The sequence below is a fragment of the Cariama cristata genome, unplaced genomic scaffold (assembly GCF_000690535.1).
Source record: "Cariama cristata isolate BGI_N322 unplaced genomic scaffold, ASM69053v1 scaffold40930, whole genome shotgun sequence".
Classification (NCBI taxonomy): domain Eukaryota; kingdom Metazoa; phylum Chordata; class Aves; order Cariamiformes; family Cariamidae; genus Cariama; species Cariama cristata.
The window spans coordinates 2,464-24,835 of NW_009597107.1; the positions used below are offsets into that span (position 1 = coordinate 2,464).

Genomic DNA, 22,372 nt, shown 5'->3' on the forward strand with positions numbered 1-22,372 from the left:
ATCACTAATGCATAATGGCAAGTGATACAAGTGTTGAATTCAATTCTATTTTAGCACTTACACAAAAAGGGAACCTTTTTCCTATTATTAGATTTTGGGTTTGTTTGGGTTTTTTTTAACAGAAATACTTTTAACATAAATCATGGGGTCTCAGCACGGCTAGTATAGCAGCAGCACAATAAAACCTTCCTCCAGCAGTGGGAATGATTTCTAGACAGCATTTTCGATTCAGTAGTGCAGAGACTTGAGTCTTATTTTTCTTTTAATTATTTGTAGCACAACTGTCAAATAAAACATTAACTAGAAAGATTGGTCAAAAAGGGATATCCGAGTGCAGATGGTAAATTTTGATATTACTGTATAGAAAGGACAGCTCATATTAAAGGAAGCAAACAAAAAAGTTGAGGAAGTCTTATGAGATTAATGATTTATTTTTTTTAATGAATATGAAAGAGCAAAAGCTTATTTCTTGTTTTGATGGAATTGATTGAACCTTAGCTGCACAGTAACGAAGTAAAACTAAGAAGACAGTGCAACTGCATGAACAACTGTCAAACAAATAGCCTTGAAAAATGTTTGGTTTTGTAGAACAGAACCTATAAACATAGAATATAATTGAAAGAGAGATCTCTAACTCAGCGATGTTTATAGCATAAACTTGTGTTCTAAAAATATAAATCACCTCAGATAGTTGAATACCTACAGCTATACAACTGAAAAATATACTACATAATTAAATTATTCTCAAATCTAAACCACATAATTGACAACTTGAATTTTCAGGGAAAAGCATACGCTTGGTAAGATGTTTTTTGTATATTGCCAAAATGAGGTTATGCGGTCTGTGAGTGTTTCACTGCTCCTAGCTGTGAAGTACAGAAACTTTCTCTGACTAAATCTGTTGACTGCTCAGCATGTGAGACAGTTAGGAGACCCTGCGGCACAAATGAAAGCCCAGGTGTGCAGAGGTGACAGCTATAGAATGCTATTACAGACACACAGAGAGGAGCGAAAGACTTGAGCCCTCAGTTACCCTCCTTTCTGATACGCGGTAGATGGGCACAGTAAGTGTACCTGCCAGGGTTTTGCCCCTTCCAGGCAGAAAAGGCTCATGTGATAGTACTTCATTTCCCAGTTTCTCTTGGAGGCTTATACTTGCTTAAAAAGTTTTGTCAGTGTTTTCTTTTAAATCTGAGGTACAGGTTTCCTTGAAATTTTTTCATCATGTACTAAAGCAAATAATACTTCTTTTTTGTAGATATTCATACCTTTCTCTTGTTTTCTGTTTTTCTCGACTTTAATGCAATTACCTTTTTGATCTTCTGTTATAAATCAGGCTGTTAATATAATTTTTGTTCTTTACTCAGAACCACTCCCTTAAGTCTTTTGTTACCATTAGTGTTATTTAGTGGCTAGATACGTATACAATGCCTTTGTGCTGTGTAGAAAGAGGGCTATGAAATGTGTCCTACTAGCCATGTTATATGATTGACTTGAATGAATTTTGAATTCATGCTCCAAAATATTTTAGTAAGATGTACTTAATTTGAGTCCCGACACTGATTTGTGTTACTACTTGTCATGTTACTAGTTATTATTTTTAAACAGTTTTCCGAACATTTTATTTCAGGTACAGTAGTTTGCATTTCCTATTTCTTTTTGACCTGTGTTGTTAATGCTTCCAAAGCGTCACTCTTTTCGCCTTCTATTCTTCTTCATTCTTTATTCAGCCCAAAGCACAAATGGATGCGTGGTCATTTGGGCTGAGGAATCTGAGCTCGCACATTAATGGCATCACCTATCCCACTTCCTTGTGTCATTGGATGCAGAATTTGGCTTGGCCCATGTTACCTGAACGAGCCAAGCAGGCGCATAAGAAATGCATGTGTGTGTACCTTTTGTCCTGTCCTACAAGATCTGCAGTTGCTAGGCTTCAGCACATCTGGTGGGGTGGATTTTAGTGCTTACATTCTCATTTCATAGGATCATGTCTGGTGCTCGCAGATCCAGAAACCAGCAGGACACGTGACATGTTTGCTGCGTAGGAGCCAGCCTCTGGCAGGGTGGTCTGGAAGGGATCTTCTGTGGGTGACCTTGCATGTGTTTCGTCTCCCACAGGCAAATCCACTATGCATGGGTATCCACATTTACATTTTTCTGAAAATATTGCCCTAGTTAGTTAAGGTTAAAAGGTAGCAGTCATATTCATGTTTATACAGACTCTTGCATGGCACATTTTTAACTGCCTAGGCTTTCCTTTCTTTTTAACATTTATGTCTCTTACCAGCAGTACAAGCGTTTGTCCTATGTGCGATAGATAAGATTTTTTTCCAGGTCTGTCTTCTGAAGTATTTTGAACATTACAGAAATTCTTAAAAGGGAAGGATGCTGGTTGAAATAATTGGCAGGCGTTTAAACGGTGGTAGAAAAACCTGGGTACAAGAGTAATTTTTCATCTAAATCTCCTTTTCTCTGCTTAAGGAGATGTGCAAAAGCTGCATATACTGTATTTTCTAGGCAACTCTCACTCTACCAGTTTCTTCTGGATCCTAAATGTTCTGTAGTTTCTGATTCTGTTTCCCACATCATCATCAGATTTGCAGTTTTACTGTTACTTTCATCAGTAAACTTACCTTTAACTTGCCTTAAAAGAGAATCTCATCATGTTTCCTGTCTGTAAAGTGAATGTAAACATATAGAATGAAAAAAAACTTCTGGCATGATTCACCTTTGAATAAAGTTTAGTATTTATGGACTGTAAATATTTTTTGTATGGACTGTGTGGACTACTGCACTTTTAAATAAGTTTCCACCAAATGGAAAGAAAAAAAAAAGTACTCTTCACTGTACTTCTTTTTGGAACCTTTTTTTAAATAAAGAAAATATTTCTAAAATACTTTATAATGTGTTTATTAGAAAGAATCAAAGCGTAGTTTTAAAACAATCCATTTTATGTGTTTCAGGTAAACTGATACAAGTAATATTTGGACACTGGGATGTTGTAACCTGTCTTGCTCGTTCTGAGTCCTATATTGGAGGAAATTGTTACATTCTCTCAGGATCGCGTGATGCAACATTGCTACTTTGGTACTGGAATGGCAAAACCAATATCATTGGTGATAACCCAAGAGGTAAGCAAACCCAGAAAAACCTATTTTATAAGGACATTGTCTAGAAATGGCTTGAGAGAACACTTAGATGACAAAATTTTAGGTAACATTAATGTCAAAGCGGAGTGTTTCTTTTTTTGTAGTTGTGATCAGTTCTAGTGTAAAAAATTGAGGGTAATCAGTGCTTGCTTTGCAGCACAAGTAGAACTAATTTTTAAAGTTACAGGATACTGAACATTACATTTTTTTCTTGTCACTCATTCAATTGGGAAGGAGTGGCTCTGAGAGTGAGTGAAGGGAACTCGTTTTGTATGTTTCCTGTCAATTTGAGTAAATCTTTTTCTCTCAACATGATGGTTTCGTTAAATACCTACGTTTGAGTTGCTTAAAACAAAGAAGACTTTACGTTGCTGCAGTGCAGACTGTATTCTCTGCAACTGTAATCTTACACATATAGGTTCTCACAGCGGTACCTTAGCTATTAATAGTTATGCCGACAGTGAATTTTAACTTAGACTAAGGTCACTGTAATGAGCTGTGTAATGGCCTGAGCAGGACACTTAGGTGAAAGAAGGACAGACACGTGGGACAGATTAAAGAAGCAAGCTTAAAACTTTTTTAGTTTAGCACTTTGGTAGGGTGCTACGTGCCTAATCCTTGCTGTCACGTGCCAGGCATTTTAATTGGTTCCAGTGCAAGCAACAGGGCTCATACCATATAACCAAACTAATAACTCAGAGTTACCCTGCTTCAGCCTAATTCAGTTTTAACCCCTCCCCACCCAGACTCACCTTGCACTTGCCAAACAATTTAATCTCTGCCATCTTGTACCGCTTCCCAGGAAATCCCAAATCCCTTTGCTTAGGAAGATTCTCTCTTTTAACTCATCATTTTCAATGGAAAACAATGAAATGCTATGACTGTTCAACCCTGCTGTGCCTGTATTAGATAACAGGAAAGGCTGAAATTGATCTTGTTATTATACCAGTTTCACTCCACACAAAAAATGAATTCCTGATCCCCAAAGCAAAGAAAAAGGCAGACATGCAGCTTGAGAAAAAGCCTGAGTGAGCCGCTTCACAGGAGTAGAGAGACTTTCAAGACAGCTCATGAGAGCTTACATACATGAATAGAGGGGCACATCATAGTCAAACAGAGGTCCTGTTCAGCCAAAAAGAAAATGCCCTGAAGAGAAGGGGTGGGAAGAAGTGTATTCTGTCTGTCTTAAGCAGAGTGTTTGTTAGGTTTTCTGCCATACACTTAAGGTCTTCTCTGACCCTGTTTAAATACTAGTAAAAACATACCTGCTGTCTGTAGAGGGCAAAATGAGCATCTGGAAAACCAGAACTGTTGTTTCATCTGACATACATTGCAATTATAACTGGCGTACAATTTCATATAATGTAAACAATATGTGACGTCTTCCAAATTAATCAATTTGGTAAAGTTGTATGTTCCATACTCAATCTGTTACTCAACTGGAGTTATTTGAATTTGGGAAAAAAGAGGTAGTTTGACTGAAATTGCATCCCGTGAACTATTTTGAAGAAGCACAACTCATTAATGTCAGAATGAATATCTGAATTTAACTTGCAAATTATGTGATGTTGACTGGGAAAACTATTCAAAATTGAACAAGATACAGAAGTTCAGTTCACACAGTTGCAGAATCTTCAGGCAGAGGATGTGAGCAAACTAACCCCATTATCCTTCGAACAGCCTGATTGAAGAGATGGGAGCTTTTCTGGGATGTGACTAGCAGAATTTTATGAGCATCTTTAAATATGGCTTTGAGTGAAGGACAAAATCTCTGTGAATACTTTATACGTATTTTGCAATCTGTCCGTTTAAAGAAAATGCAAACTCTGCGCTATTTTTGCAGAGCTTGTAAACTTGGAAACTCCAGAAAGTCTCTGAAAGGAACTTAAGAGCTTGACAGTCAAGCGAGCTTGTAAATCCTAAAGAGCAAAACTGCCCTTTTGAGGGGAAAACCCCAAATATTTTACTGGTCTGAAGCAATGAACATTTGTAGGTGTCTCCTTACAGTGTTTTCAAGGCCTGCAGGTGCAGCCCGTTTTTGCAGATTCCTAGTCCTGTCCTGAGAAGTTTTTCTTGGTGAGCGTTTGCCAGGCTTGCCTGCTTTGTGAACAAGACCTTGAGGCTATAGGCTCCTTTATGACCCTAACAGACCACATGCTGAGATTTTGTACCTAAAATCTAACTGGAATAGGTAGATTTTATTATAATCTGTTGACGGTCTTCTCTAATGCAAATTTCTAACGTATTAAAATTTTGCAGTTTTCAAAGTTAATACTAGGCTATTTTATCTACTGTTTAAAATCAAACAATAGCTACCTGGTAAGTCTCTTTGTCTGCAGTCCTATTAAACTTGTACTTTTAGGGACATGCAATGGCTCCTATGTTTACTAGTTGCCGTTATGGAGCTTTTCTTGCGATATAGCATGCCTGGAAGCCTGGGTTATGAATTGGAATCTCATGGCACTATGCATAGGCCTAGACATGTGTATAGTAAAAGACAGTTTCTGCTTCAAAGAGATGGTAATCTGGGGGGTTTAATTTTTCCCAGAAATAGCTTTCTATAGGCATCTCTGTTCAGTCAAATTTTTTTGAAAAGGCAAATAAAAAGAGCTGTTTCTGCTTAGTTCTGATTTTGTCAGAAATGGAAAGCACCAGCAGACTTGTTGGGTTTTGAGCCCTGTTACTGCAACTGTAACTTCCATCCATTTGTGGGATGCTAAATATTTAACTTGTCTGATGTTTTTCTGTATTTGAAGCATATGATTTTCTACCTCAAAATATAGTTTATTCATGCTTTCAATGAGCACTATTCATTGGAATTTTAGATACTCTCGAAGTTGATACTTCTCTCAGATTTTTTTTTCTCTATTTAATTATCTCTAATTTCCATCTGAAAAATGACTTCACAGCAACATGCATCCAATGGTACTGTACCAAATCATGATGCCAGAGTAGTTTCAACAAAAATAATCTAAACCAGGAGCATTTCTTTCTTGCTTTCATAGTACCTGTTGCCTCTGATATACATCAGTCAGCAGACTAGTATGATCAAGCTACCCGAAATGCTGTCCCATTGGGCACCCATTACTCCACCAGTTCCATTTTATTTAGGTTCCTTTATCTGGTTTTGTTACTTTTGGAAGCACTGAGCTGTTGATCTCTGGCTGCATATATTCATGTTTTAGAGTGGTACTTAACTTAAGCTGACAAGCCAGGTGGGCTATGGCATACGTGATAAATAAGTGTTTTGTTTGACATTCTTTATCAAGGACAATTTTCTGGCCAACTGGACTGTATGGAAAAATTCTTTACGTTTTTGATTTAACAGAAGAAATATGTTACTGAAATATTCATTATTTACATTCTTTAATTTTTAACTTTTAGGCTGACTTCTTAAAGAAATTACGCTTACGCAGTCTCACTGTCTGTTTAGTTTCTCCCTAATAACTCTCAAATGCATTGATCAGTGTAAACCAAATTTGATGAATTTAAATCTCAAAGATATGAAATTCCTAGATGGGACACATCTGCTGGAAACTATTTTTATTCTTCACAAAACAGCTTGATTACATTTAGGTTAAGTCCTTTTTTCCTTCTCAAATTAAAACCTGAAATTCAAAAGATACTTCACCATGCTCTTTGATCAAATGCAGGGGTTTTTTTTCTTTCTAAATTAATTGTTTTTGAGAATGTAGAAATATGGCAGTACTTCACTTTGGTGCACAGGCCTTGTCTGATGCAAAAATGTTTCTGTGGACAATTTCTGACTAAGCCTAGGAATAATTCAGAACAGAGCAGAGGACCTGAAATAGTTGTACCCTTTAGAATAGCCCTGGGCCATTTTGAGTTCACATTAATTAGCATAATTTACTGTGGAGATGTAAAGTCACTTTGTATAGCGTAAGGGGCTTTTATTTTTCTCTCCTTGGCGCGTAGCTTGCTTTGGGGAGGTGGGGGAGGTAGGAGGGAGAGGATGTAACCCTCCTCTTGGTACCCCTGTGTGATCTGTATCACAAGGTTGGCTTTTGCGTATTTAGAGGCTCTGATCTAATGCCAAGGTGCCGCTTGGGGACGTGACATTATGCTTCAGGACTTGTGTTCCTGAAGAAGGTGGTAGAATGTGTAACGGTTACTGGGAGAGGGCGGTGGACTTGCGGAAAGATGCCACGTTTTGCACTTGCCCAGCCTAATGTGGTGGAGGGGAGGGGAGAAGTGGGGGGGTGAGAGGAGGAACTGGCTGTGATGGCTCAGAAAAGAGATGAGAGAATTCATTTGCATACAAATGGTGTGCATCACTTTCAGATCCCACTCTCCCTTTGAAGCTCAAGTGGCAACTCTTAGTGTTTGGACACTTCCTAGGTTGAGGGATTGCATTTTACTTTGTAATCACAGAACCATAGGAAATGGGGCGGGCAGGAACTTTGGTCACCTGATCTATTCTCTTTTCCCAAAGAAGGCTTAACTACACCAAACCCATTCTTGACTGATGTTTGTCCAACTTTCTGATAAAAACTTTAGCAAATATATTTGGGAGCCTTAGAAGCACTAGTATCCAGTTCTTTTTTGAAGCAGTTGCATTCTATCATTTCTTCTATATTTAATCTTTGGTAGAGAACAGCTTATTTATTCCCTCCTTGCAACAACTTCCAGTTATTTGGATTACCGTGACCTGCAATGCTTTGCTTCCAGATTTAATAACAATTCTTTCTGTCTTTTGCCGTTAAGTCATGTTTTTCTAGATCTCTAATTTTTTTTGTGTTCCTCTCCTCTTCAGTTGTCTGTCTTCCTCAAAGGAGACCCAGCAACACAGTTGAAGCCTTTCCAGTAATAAGAAGAAAACAACCTGGTTTACAGACCAGTACTTTTCACATCCCCACGGGCTATCTGTTTGTTTCGAAACAGCATGACAGTGTTAATTCTTTAAGTGTATGAGCCAATATAAATTTCAGTCTTTTCTGAAGAACCACTGTCTACTCAGTTGTTTCTCCTCCTCTGTGTAGTTTGACTGTGGAACCTTGTCTTTAAACTTTCTGAATTGTATTCTTTTTAGACTGTTCATCCAATTTGTCAAACTTATTTTGAATTCTCATCCTGTCCTCCAGCAGAGTTGCAGCGGCTCATGTCTGCACACTCAATTTGCAGTCTTATTCTATCAAATTGGTCATTAAAGAGATAGTACACAGTTCAGAAATGCCCATTAATACATTTACCGTTTTGACAATGGATAGCTTTCTGAATATAGCGTTCCCACTGGCTTTTCATCTGATGTACAGTAACATCTTCTAAACATGCGCTTCCCTGTTTTCCTTAAGAAATTGCCCATGTGAAACAGTGCCAGAGTCCTCACTAAAGTCAAAATATATGATGTCTCCATGAACACAAATCCCATTACTCTACCATTGCAAGAAAAAAAATCTCTTTGACATTATTTGTTCATAACAAATCCGAATCAGCTGTTACTCTTCTCCTTGTTTTCTTCTAGGAAATTGTATGTGTGTGTATAAATAGAAATGTTCTGCCAGTATTTTTTCTGTTTGTTGGGATTAAGCAGACTACTCTAATTTCTCAGTTTTCCTGCTTCTTAAACAACACAGGACTTTTTTTTTTTAATCTTGCGGAACCTCACCCAATATCCATAAAACATCAGTTACAAGTCTGTGATTATGTAGTTTCATTTTCATAGTGTCCTCAAATCAGCACTATCAGGCCGATTGAGTTCCAAACATTTACCTCATTTAGGTATTCCCTAATTAAGACAACAGTTCTCATTGCTGCTTTTACTTAGGTTTGCTGCCTGACTGCAGTTGGCCTTTTTATTGAAGACTTTTAGTGATTTATTTTTAAATGTGCGATATCATCTATTGGTAGTTTTTGCTCTTAATAACAGACCATCTTCTCATGAAAACTTAACATATTTTGGTGTTTACAGAATGACTGTTATTCCTGATGTCATTGTTTGTTGCATCACATCTATGCTTGGCTATCCTGGTTTTGTCCCTCCTTGCTCATACCTTGTCTCTTAGACTGGGTCAGAAAAATCTCGCTTATTTTGATCTTTCGGCCTGACTTTCCTGTGTTTACAGTCCCTGCAGAACTTTCAGTTGTGCCAGCTGGTATCTTCTTGTCTGTCTTACCCTTCTACTGCATTGGAGTGGTTTTCGTTAGTATCCTTACTACTTTTTCCTTCATTTTTCTGTAGATGTAACTTCTGTTGAAATCTTACAGAACAATGTTCTGTATCTATTGAAACCTGTCTTCTGAAAATACTTCACAAATTATCTTGTTCTTTCCCTTATAAAGCATATTGAACACTCTCATCTCTTCACCACTTTCACGTAAGTTCCTTTCACCACCATGGTTTTGATCTGGTTTTGCTGTATTGGTTATAATCATATGTAGAAGGTCATCTCTAGCTGTTCCTTATATATTAAAAATTGTCACCAGATCGCTTGCTACACACGTACTATTTGTATTCCTCAAACATCAACAGACATCTTTGTAGTTGGAATATCCCATTTTCTTCAATCCTCCTTTTTAATGATGCCTCACCTATACCTACCAGGTAGAGGCCAATCAGATTAGTGCATGTCAATCCATGTCTTCAAAGTTTTTGGTTTTTCACTGTAATTATTTCGTTTGGATGTACTTTCTTGGAGGGGAGATTTACAGTGGTGAATTTAATTGTCTTTATCATTTATGCTTATAAAATGGTTTGTGCTTATAAAATGGTAGGCATTTCCATAGTCAAGGTGAAGATAAAGCGCTTTTCTGCTATTCTTGCGCTGTATTCCAGAAGATGAAGAGCCTGTTGTATTGCTTTCAAAAGATCTACAAATTTGTTCATAAGTATTTTTTAGCATTCATATTTTGAAAAACAAAAATATAGGTAATTTAGAAATTTGATTTGCTTAATGAAATTAATACTTAATTGATAAAAGTATTCAGTACTAATGAGATGTAGAGTCTGTGTATAGCTGTATTGCTACTACTAATACTAATGTGATCTCTTCTGAGTTATTGCATTGATCTTCCACACATATGTGAATAAAACAAATTATATTACCTCTTTTATGTCAGCCCATAAAACTAGAAAATGTTACTCTCTGTATGTATCACATTTGCATCACAAGGATTATGGGGGTGCTTTCATTGCATGGTTTTATATGTTTTAGAGGGTACTATACTCCGGTTTTCTGAAGTGTATTAGAGAAATTAAATGCTTTTAGTAGTGTAGCTGTGTAGCAGGGCACATGTGTGAATGCAGGGATATGATTTTGTACTTAAAAAAAACAATTCCTGGATTTAACTGAGATTTAATTGAGAGGATTCATTGAACGCTTTTACTATTACTAACATGTAGAATGTCTTCCTCAGATACACTTTTAAAAATACATAAGCTTTTCAATTTGTAAAATATGAAATCTCCCAAAGGATTCCAGATTTTATCACCAGTTTCCTGTCTTGCTGAACAACAGTCTAGCTACTATCCAAGCTACTTTTAAAAGAAACTGTATTTTGTTTCATTTTGGGTTTTTTATATAGCTACAATTCCTAAGTAAGTATTTGAATACCTGAAAGACTTTTTATCAATTAACATTATTATTAAATTAAAGCTATGGTCTTGAGACTAGAGAAATCATTAGTTTTAATTGTATTAGTAATCATAGCAAAAGATAAAACATCTGTATTTCACCAACTGCTACACACATTTTGCGGTTTGAAAATGTAAACTTTTTGTGAGTGCTTGACAATTAATTACTTACGTGGATAACGCGGGTGATTTAAACTTTGAAAATATGACCGGATGAGCATCTTTGTGTTTGGTTGATTAAAGAGTAATGTCATAGGTAATAATTTCTTTGTACTCGGGCACACTAATCCTATAAACCTGAATTCTGTGAAGATTTGCATATGTGCTTGCCTCTCTACACAGTGAATAGTCACACTGATTTCAAGCAGACCATATGTCTGCTGTTAACTTAGTAGCAAAAAACCCTCTTTGCCGCCTTCCCCTATCCTTATCCTCATCTCGAATTAACCTACATCTTGGTTCCCAAGTTTCTACATGATCTGAACTTTTATTTTCAGTTTCAAAACCAATGATAATAGAGAGGATAAGGTTCCACATTTCTTTAGAATGTTAATGATTGTTTCCTAAAAATATAAAAAATAAAAACTTGAAAGTAGTTTGCATAACAGCTTCTTTTCTTAAAAAAATTAATTGGGAAATAGTTGTAAAAATCTTATCTGTCAGTATTCCCTTTTGCATTTATCATGCTGAGTAGTAGGGCTATCCAAATGTCCACGAATCAGTAATCATGTTAGTTAGTAAGGAAATTTCTGCTGTTATTGTTAATTTCTGTTAAATGGTGGTCTACCATAATAGCTAAAAATTTGCACAACCTCCAAATATTAAAATATGTTTGGAATTGCTACAGCTGTTAAGGCAATAGATGCCGTTCGCTGTAGTCAGTCCGTTAAGAAAAGAGTGTTGCTTTCTGATAGTACAGCACAGAGAGTTTAAAAACGGTCTGGTGTGCTCCTTTTGGTGTTCAATAGCACATTTATTTTTTTAGCCCTACACACATTATATTATTGTGTGAGTCCTTCTTCAAAAAAAGCCAGTAAATAATTCAGTATTACTTTAACACTGTTTAATTGCAGACTTAACAAACATTCTTTGTTTCTCAAAAATGGCTGGACAGTAGCACAACACGGTATGTACAGTGGGAATCCTTTAGCGCCATCTGCTGGCATTCAGCTGAAAGCTGTCTTGGGACTGACTCCAAGGCACTGCCTAGTAAAATATTTAAAATATGGATATTTTCACATATTTGGTGCAAAAAAAATACTGATTTCATTTGTAGTATAATTTTTATCCTTTTTATTAAAATTGTAATGAGAAAGTACAATGTGAATTTAAGGTTAACGTATGAACTGAAACAGAAATAGGTCAGAAGTGTTTTGTTAAGTGTGACTGTAAAAAGAAATGGAATACTTTTCTTCTTTTTTACTAGAGCTTTAGCAAGTGCAATATTAGATTTTTCTGTTCCTGTTGTAAGTCAAATTCAGTAGAATTTATTTCATAGAGAAGAGCCACAAGGCTTAGAAAAGATGCCATAACATGTTTTGAAAAGGGTGGCAACCACTAAATATTCTTCTGCCTAACATTTATTGCATGTTTTGATGTTAGTCTTGAAAGCCTCATGAAAGCTTAATGAAGAGAGGCCCTGATGCTGTAATTGATCCTACAGTTCTCCGTATCTTCACAGGGCACCGTTGTAGCCAGTGCAGCAAGTACTGGGACTAGCTGCAGGAATCTAGAACAGAACCTTAAATTATACACCTACAAAAGGTCACTGTCATTTCTTTTTTAAACTGTAACACATTGATACCTCAAAGAGGTTGAGGCCTCATTCCTCCAGGTACTCTATAAATCACATGTTAATGATGGTTCTAGCCTCCAAATACTCAAACTGAAAAAAGATGAGGTATAACAGGAGGATGAATTCTGCTATATCTGGAAATCAGCAATGATGCTGCATAAGCAATATCACTTTGTGTTTATGTAATGCCAAGAAAGTCATGTTATAGAGACAAACGAGGACAAAGTCTTCATTGAAAAGAATTTGCAATAGCATTCACTGGTGGTTCGGAAAGCGTTTAAATAGTCGCAGTGATTTGGTACTGATGAGCATGTAAGTTTGTGTGCTATAAATACTTGTTTTGGCTGGAAGTCTGTCCCACAGTGTTAAGTGGAGCATCTGTTTCATCCTTGTTTTCGACTGGCTAAGAGGGACTGTGTTTCAGCATTTGTCAATCAGAGTAAGTAATTGCAAGTAACATTGTAGAGCAAGTTTTGAGGCACAATCCAGACACAAGCAAAGGCAGTATGTACTTTGAGACTGGGAAGAGAGAAAGTGTTTGGATGCTGCTTTTTTGGCAGTATCCAGCTTCAGGTGTCGCTAAAATTATATGCATGAAATTCTCCAGAAGGATAAGAATATTTAGTGCTTCATGATGCAATGCAGACCTTTGAGTTCCAGGAAAAACAATGCTATATTTACAACTTGTAACTAATAGTTGATGTGGTAAAAGGAATTATATTCATATGGTAAATGAATACTACCTTAATGTGCTCCATATGCATAGTGGTGGGATGATGTACTAATATATCACATTTATTTACCTTGTTTGGTTACTGGGAAAAATAACCATTCAGTTCAAAGTCTATACCATGTAAGACAGAACAGAGTAATGCAGAAGATATAATAATTTATAGTCAAGAATAAAACTACCAAGTTAAATGTGGTAAAAATTTTTTGGTCGATAGAATAATCCTGACTCGGGTAGGAAATTATTTTCTAAGTGTTTCTGGATCTAAATTCTGTTAACACTAGCATCACAAGAGATATAAGCATTACTCTGCTGAGTGCAAGAATACTATGTGTAATTAGAATTATGGCCCGCTTCATTGAAAAAGTATCTGTTTTAAAACAATTACTTTTAAAAAGACGGCTAATTTGTGTGTGCTCTGAGTTTGGTGTATACCATTGGTATTCCCAGTTACATTGATATGTAAAGGTGGTAAGCATCTATCTAGTGCAATACACTACTGGTGCAATGGTTTGAAATTAACTTTACAAAAGCAATCAGATAGCTAAAGCACAGACTTTTATACATGGAACAATATTATTTTGCAGTGATACATTTTACTTATTTAAAATAAAATTAAATTATTTTATTATTGTATTTAAATAGAAAAAATCAGAAACGGCCGTATTAAGGTGAATTCTCATATGAAACCTCTCATCTCAGATGATTTTCTGCCCAAAGTTTGAAATATTATATAAGTGTCTACTAGTGGTCAGTCTCAGCATGTTGTAAGATGTCTTTTATCTTACAACAATTCTGCAGTAGGTGCTATTTCTGACTGAAATAATTGCTTGATGGGTTTTTTCCTTTTCTGTTGAGGTTTGTTGTTTTTCTTTTGTTGGACTCACTAGGTAATGGAAGAGTTAGAACTATAAACCACAAGAGAGAAATATGAAGAAAATAGACTCCTTTTTAGCATAAACAAAAAAAGCCCCTTCATAAAGCTGTTTTAGAACATTCTCAAACAAAAATGACAGTGTTTTAAAACTTCAAAGCTGGTATTTAAGTAGCAGTTTATGAAGTTGGGAGGGTGCAAATATTAAAATATTAGTGTTACACTGACCCTGAATATTCACCTGCAGATACTTTCCAGGGGCTTCAGAAAGGTCTGTATTCAGTGGGAGGAGTCCTGCGGAATGACTTCCAGGGCTTCCAGCAGATGGATCCCCAGGAAGGGCAAACTTGTTCCAGAAAGCTTCGCAGTGCACATGGTGTAGGAGTTAAGAGGCTGGGGATTATTGGCTTTAGAAATCTGGGTTGCGATATCCAATTCATGAAGGCCTGTTAAAGCTTTTTCTTGACTGTGTTTATTTTGGAAACGTAGTGAACTTGTTCTCTTGACATGATGTGTATGAAAAAATCTCATATTAGTACTGAATAAAAGTTTGTTAGTTGTTGCACGGTGTGACTGCAGGAAGGAGTACAGTAAACCTTTCCTGTGTTATATTTGCGGAAATGAATTCTACAAGATAAATCTAATATTTTTTTCTTTACTGATCAAGCATAACAGCACTATAGCATCTTCTGTGTTTTATGGTTTTAGATTTTGCTTCAGGATAGAATGATATGTTGTTCACCCATATTGTTCCTTTTTCAGAAAATGTACGGTTGAAGTTTTTTTTGCAAAAACGAAACTCGCATCTAGGCATAAGCTTGTACTTTTTGTTGTAAAAAAAAGTGTGAACAGATGGGAAGTCGTTTGAAGGAATTAGAGGAAATGCTGATGGAGTGTCATGTAAAGAACCAGACAACAATGAGGTTGCTATATAATATGAAAAGATTATTTGTTACATAAAAATGTGTATTTACAAAGGAAAGATTATTTAAAGTGAAGTTTCAGGAATACTTCAGTAATATTGTGTAGTATCGCTCTAGCAAGATCTCGCATCCATCAAAGAGCTAGCCTTCCTGCGCCACTGAAATGGGGGTTTAACCAATTGGCTGTTATTTGAATGTTCGCTCTGTGTGATCTATAAGTAATGTTAATGTACAGAGTTTATATAATATCTGACAGCCATCACTTTGATGTAAGTAAACTCTGAAACTTGCTGTATAATAAGCGTGGAAGCCTAGCAGCAAATTAGTTTTCTTGATTTACTTACATTTTGCTGAAAGCACTTTTGTTCAAATGTCACATATTCTGTAAGTACATTTGTACTTCTCAAATTGATTTCAAACCTTTTATTGTTTTCCGCAATTTTTAGTATATGAAGCAACTTCAAAATTGTGAAATTTGTAAAATGATTTTTAGAAGACTTTTCTTACCAACGTTAGTTTGGTTGATGTATCCTTCTGAGAAAGTACTCAATCACTTATTTTTGCAAGTAGTAGGTAAAAAGATAGTTAGATTAACTGATGCTTCATTTAATTTGGATTTTATATTGACATAAAATCACGTAATTAATTTGCCATTTAAAAGTGCCCTACAGCCTCTGCAATCGTAGAATAATAATTTAGAAATGACTGTTTGGCTGTCTGTGACTTATCATAATTAACTGTCTTCTCAGCATAAAACATAAAAAGGAGCATACTCGGATAATTTATGTTTTAATGTGTTGCATAATATTATCTCACCCAGAAATAGCAGGAAGAGTATCTCGTATTTCATTGTGAGAGAAGTTTTTCAGTCAGTCTCTAGTTTGATTTCTTTTTAGGGAGAGAATTTTCTTTAAATGAGTTCCTATGTTTGGCTCAGCTCTTACAGCTTAGTGCTGAAAATATAGAAAGCAGTCATTTTAGGAATTTACTGATGGATTTAAAATGTCATGATCCTGTTTTGTTTTGTAACATTGCTGAAGCTGAAAAAATAGCGGAGAAAGACCCAGCAATACAAACTAATTTCTTGTTAGCCAGTGAGGCGTGTCTTCTTCTGGATGTCATTAAATTAGAAGAAAGTTTTTACTTTGTTATAATCCCACTGCTCCTTTTTAAACGTAGTTTCCACACACCTAACATTTTTTCACTGAAACATCGCCGTAAGCTGACGTGATTATCATGTGCTTTTCTTTTATCTTCTAAAGCTTGAATTTTATGATTTAAAAGGTACTTTAGTCACCTAAGGAAGAGTGACATTTTATGTTATTTTCTGTAGGAAAACAGCTTTGCAGAAATTATTTATTGGAATGTAGGACAGTTCTTTTGAAATAATTTGAATGGCTACTGTAAAGGTATTCTGTCCATTACTGGAAAATAACTTTACATATACTTTCTGTGACTTAAATCATTGACGACATTTGTTGCAACGTGAATGTGGCATTAAGATTCTTAGAGCATTCAACTTCAAGTAGCAGTCCAGTAATGGTATAGGCTAAGGATATTATTATATCCTGTGCTGAGAAAAGCACATCTGTAAAACTGTTGTGTCTTGGTTATTAGTGCTGGGATTTGAACTATCTTTAATTTCATTTGACTTGTTCATCTTCCTTAAGGATCTCCATAAAGATGCACTGAGTATTCTTTTCAGTCCTTAGTTAGGGTTTGCATCAGTGGTCGTAAACCTGCTTAGCGGACAAAGACTCTTTTCCCTTTGAAGTTGCTTCCCCAGCTTTTCAAAAGGTCTGCAAGCCGGTTCCCCTAAAACAATTTAGAAAAGTTTGAAGCGGTGCCCCTTAAACCAGCAACAAAATAAAATTTTCTCTTTGCATTATTGAAAACCATGACAATCTTCTGAAGCAATAACAGTTTAAAAGCTTTTAAAGAAATCTGTTCTGCTCTACGACCAGCTTTTAAGTTGACCCCATTATTTGGAAAATCAGAGGCTTGGAAACCCCTAAATACTTGACATTCTTATCAAAGGAGTCAGCCTGACTTTTCACAGGACTCCTCTTTTACAGTATTTATTCAAATTCTAATTTGTTTAAAGATACTATTTGGATTTCATTTATTTCTTTTTTGCATTAAAGTGTTTCTTTAGAACAAATGTAATTTGTAAACAGTTGATATAATTTGTGAAACACTGATCCTGCCGCCTGTAGATTTATCCTCTATTATGGTAGAAGACAAGTCCAAATTCTAAGATGACTGCAAACGTTATTTATCTAATTTTACTTTTCTGTGGACTGTGACAAATATATATGCTCTGTTCCTACTGCTTGTTTTAAGAATCTTATCTCCTACATTTTGTGTGTATCGTTACTGACAACCTAAGATAGGTAAAACCTACGGTAATGTAGTTGCTGTAAGCAGTAAGTTTACTAGAAGGATTTTGTTTATCTGCACCTCCTAATAATTCATTCAGACATTGCTTCTTGTAAGTCCATCTAACTCCAACATCTTTTGTTTGTTACCTGCACTACAACGTTGCACATTTAAAACTCTGATTTCAAAAGTTTCATTAGCACGTGTAGTATATAATTAGACCAATGCCTTGCTGACCTATGCAAGTATGCGTCAAATGCAATTTCTGAAAGCAAAAAGCAGTAAGACCAGAATTCTAGAATTTTGCTAACATAGGCAGCTCATTTAAAAGACAACAAACGAACAGGAACTTTTAATGCACAAACCTGCCTCATCTTATGGCTTGGGGACAATGGGGAGAAAGAAGAACAAAATTAAATTGTTACTGGACGATAAGACTGTTACGGTTGCTGTTACATTTTTCCCCTAAAAGTGCAAATTTGTGGCTTGTTTACACAATGTGCATTTGTGAATCTTCTAGGGTGCTTGCCCCATGTTTGGGTGAGGAAAGTTCAATAGAGCAAACTTTCTCTAAAAGATTTGTGAGCATTTGTAGGATCAGCCACCTGAAAGGTACCTAGAGGTCATTAAGTCTACCCTTATGCTTCTGATTTGTTGGGAGTTTCCTTTGCTTCTGGACTGTCTGCCATACCTCCTGGGTTTGAGTGTGTTTTGCCAAACATTATACAAAAGACAAGGAATAGCTTTTAATGATTATTTATTAAGAGATTAGGGACAATTCAGCAAGTTGGTCCAAAGCATTTTCAGATTTAAAATGCTGATAACATACATACATATGAGTGTGTGTGCGTATGCACACATATATATTTAGTGTATATGTATGTGTCTAAGAAGAAACAGATTTATTTACTTTTCAGGATTTTGTATGGTGAATATAAATTGTAGATTATAACAGTTAACTGCAGGACAAATCAAATTTTGAAAGGTCAAGATCCTTGATTTGATACTTTGTCATAGATTATGACCTTTTCTGAAAAGCCATTTGAATGTGGCAGCTACACGGACACTCTGAGAGGTGTTGCAGATGGTCTGAGTAAAAATGTAAAATATGGAGAGTAAGCTAAGTGTTTGTTTATGCAAGCCCAGATCTACACTTCTTCTCCACAGAAGTCTCTCACTATACGTGTGCGGGGTCTGGGTAGCTACCTGTTTTAATGTATTTCCATGATTTTTTATAAGACCCAGTACCAGTATTGCCAGTACTGTTAAGGCTCTACATGGACAAACTAATGGCATTATTCTGGTTTTATCTTTTGAAAAGTTACAACCCCAAATGTAATTTGATTGATGCTTCCTTAGTAACCAATGGAGTCAGTTGGCCCTATTATTACTCTGGCTTTTTGCAAAACCATCTCCTGTTTTTGAAGTAAAGGAAGTTTGGTTTTACCACTGCTTTACTGCCTTGTTGGTATCTCATATATCATCTTTTATTGTGAAGTGAAATTATTCCCTGCTGCTTAAAAACTCGACTAATCCCTTTTGAAACTACATTATAACATTGCCCAAGATACATTCTTTAGAGTTTAAATGCTTTGTAAAATGCCATGAATGAACTAATTAGATGGTAATACAAAAATAATACTGTGATTTCCATGAACTGCTAGCACTCTTGAGGAGGGTGATCCAGTGAATGACCTGTGAGTGAAGTTTGAAAACTATTTAAAGAGCTTTATAGCATTTGCTTACCCTTTCTGTGTCTTGAGCTGGAGAATAATTTTTTTTTTCCTTTAAATGTGCCAGTTGTAAAATTTCTTTTTCTTTATGGTATCTGTATATGTTTGATTAAAAAGAGAATCTCAAAAAATAGTTTTATTTGTTCTTGTTGCAGGGAAATGTCTAATGGGGCAGCGGTAATTAATGCTAGGTTTGGGTGTTTTGATTTTGCAAACTCATCAGTAGTGTTTTACTATGCACCTGACTTTTCTGTTAATGTACATTAGTAAATGTACAGGCTGAATTCCTACGGTATGCTGCTGCTGTACTATATAGATACGAGTACGGAACAACCATATGCAAACAATGGCATAGAAGTGATTTGTAAGGAACATGAACTCAAAGAGCAAGGAAACTGAAGACGCTTCAGTGATTGAAAGCAGTGATTTTAGAAATAGATTGTAACCGAGGATTGCTTTTATTGTTTTTTCATTGAAGGTGAATTTGCAACTCCTCGAGCTATTTTGACAGGACATGACTATGAGATCACCTGTGCTGCCATTTGTGCTGAACTCGGCCTGGTAATAAGTGGTTCAAAAGGTAAGCAGCTGTTGTCGTTTCTTTCTGTTCATGCAGCTATAATCCTAATGCAAAAAGGAATATAGTTTCAGGTGGCAGAATTTATTAACTTTATGGTGGTTTTATTTCTAAACTTTTTTTGGTTGCTATGAAATTTGAAACCTGTTTTTGAATGTGTTAAACCTAAGGATTATTCAGACATACAAGAAGAGGCAGCCCTGTCATAGCCTACTGATTACTATTTCTTTTTGTTTGTTTATCCGGTGTGTAATTGCATAGAGCATACAGTTGGATACAGCTCTTGACTGCCAGGATGGTGAAGAATGTTTGTTATGGATAGCTTCTCCGAAAGGGAAGCAAAAATTAGTTTCGGGAGAAAGAGAATGTGCTGTCTTGTTTGTTTGATGAAGGGTATATATAAACTACCAACTAAAATTTATAGTAAATCTATTCGGGCTCTTTGGGCTTAGCTTTGGGCTGGCAAATTATAAAGAACGGTGTTGATTCCATGGATATTGTTTCTCATTTTCCTATTTGCTGGTCCACAATTATTTTTAAACTGGAAATTTCTTAGAATTAGGATCTTTAAGCATTAGTGTCTCCAAAATACCTACTTTGAGATACTTTTTCAAAGTTGGGTGTACTCACCATATGCACCTGTGTGCATTTCTGTTTTATGCATGTGAACACTTGTGGATTACATTCAAATCAGGTATTTGTCCAAATATATTAAAAAGCAAATATATATGCCTTTAGAGTACCTATATGTGTAAATTCATTACGCTTACCTCTGTGTGTCTTTGTATTTCGAAAATCTCATTTTAGGATTCAGTACATTTATTTTTGTGCTCTCAAAATGAACTACTACAAGTTTTAAAAGAAAATCCACAAAAGAAAACCTGTTACGTCTCTAACTAGTTTTGATAGGTGCTCTAAAATAACTTAATACAAAGCTTTTAAGGGACAAGCTGTTCATTTTACTCTCTAGCACCCTCAAAGTCATAGGCTATCCACTTAAACATGGTAAAAATCATTCTAATGAATTATAATAGCGATTACCTAAGTAGAAGTCATTACTTATTATTTGATATATGATGTCTTTAAATAAGCATGTAAATCAGTAACTAGAGATTTTATTGTGTCTCATTAGAAGGACCATGCCTCATACATTCTATGAATGGAGATCTACTGAGGACGTTAGAAGGTCCTGAAACATTAGAAGGTCCTGAAAACTGCCTGAGACCAAAACTTATTCAAGCTTCAAGAGAAGGCCACTGTGTCATATATTATGAAAACGGCCTCTTCTGTGTATTCAGTGTGAATGGGAGACTTCAAGCCACTATGGAAACAGATGACAAGATAAAGGTGAGTGTACTGAAATGTGTGCTAAGGACTGTCAGTTCTAGTATCAGGAAGAGCTATCCGTGTTGGAGTTGTGTGGAGACTCTTTCTATAGCCAGGCTGTAGAAATACGTGGTACCAGACCATACTAGCAGCATTCTGAAAAAATTGAAGTTAAGGGGACCATGTACTCCTAATAGTACTGGTTCTAATTTTAAAATAACTCTGTTCATATAGTAAGGAATACTCTGTAGGCATTTCCTTGAACTGAAGAATACAAGTACTACTAATTGCTGACCAGGAGAAGCTGGGCTACTTCTTTGCTTTTGAGTCTGAAGGCAGGAGGTCATTGGACATGCTGTTTTGGATGTTGACTTTCCCTTTTTTGGCATCTCTGTCTACATTCCTTCATCTTAGCTTGAGATAGCATGTGTTGTGCTGAGCTTCAGGAAGTTTATAGGCATATGTCCGTATTTCAACTCTTTAGCCCTTTGGCATTTGCTGAGCAGGCAGCTAGGTTCCACATCTTTAGCTGCCAGAGACATGGGGCAAGTCCAAAACTATGCAGGAGGCATTTTAATCTTATGGTTTTATGGAAATAATTTTATAAGACAAAATGCAGGTCTTTTGACAGTTCCTATGAAATAGTACCTATGAAACAGAGCAGAACCTGCCAGCTATACTGCAGTGAAGCAGAAATGTCAGAAAAATACTTTCCTTGAATTAAAAATATTCCCACTTTTTCCTTGAATGAGAAAGAAAGGAGAGAGAAGGGGAAAAAAAAAAAAAGAATGAGCAAATCTGCCAGAAAGTTAGAGAATGCAGCACAGACATGAAGCAAGATCACGTTGCTGGGTCAGCATGCAAGCTTCACCCTCGTTTTATACAGAATTATTGAAATTCTTTCAGATGATGTGCAAAATTGTGAGCATTTTTGAATTTGCATCTGTTCTTTTCTTGACTCTATTCATAATAATTCTTATGATGGAAGAATATGTCTATATATTTGAAAGAATTTTGATCTTCATTACTTCCATTTCATAACTTACATGGGAGAGTGAATGCTCTGTTGCAGTGTAGTTCAGTGTATTCCACTTAAAACCTTCTAAAACTCTGTGGTGTACTATACTCTGTTAATGCAGCATCCCTGTGTGTCAAAACATCAGCTACGTTGGTGGTGGAATATGCAGAAATAACTCTCCGTATAGGGTTCTTTTGCATCGTGAGGGTGCTGTCTGCAGGGGTGAGAGGGATGTGTTTATTCCTGTCCCAAGCCATTTTTTACAAATTAGTGTAGA

General features: G+C 36.0%; 1 protein-coding gene across 1 annotated transcript in view; it reads left to right on the top strand.

Annotated features, from left to right (window-relative positions):
* LOC104168190 (lipopolysaccharide-responsive and beige-like anchor protein) overlaps window positions 1-22,372 on the top strand; it is a gene marked incomplete at its 5' end in the record, with an annotated part of 32,738 nt that overhangs the window by 1,749 nt on the left and 8,617 nt on the right. The window contains 3 exons of the mRNA XM_009708683.1: window positions 2,964-3,131; window positions 19,653-19,754; window positions 20,884-21,098. Coding sequence (XP_009706985.1) covers window positions 2,964-3,131; window positions 19,653-19,754; window positions 20,884-21,098 — 485 coding nt within the window. The remainder of the gene's footprint in view (window positions 1-2,963; window positions 3,132-19,652; window positions 19,755-20,883; window positions 21,099-22,372) is intronic.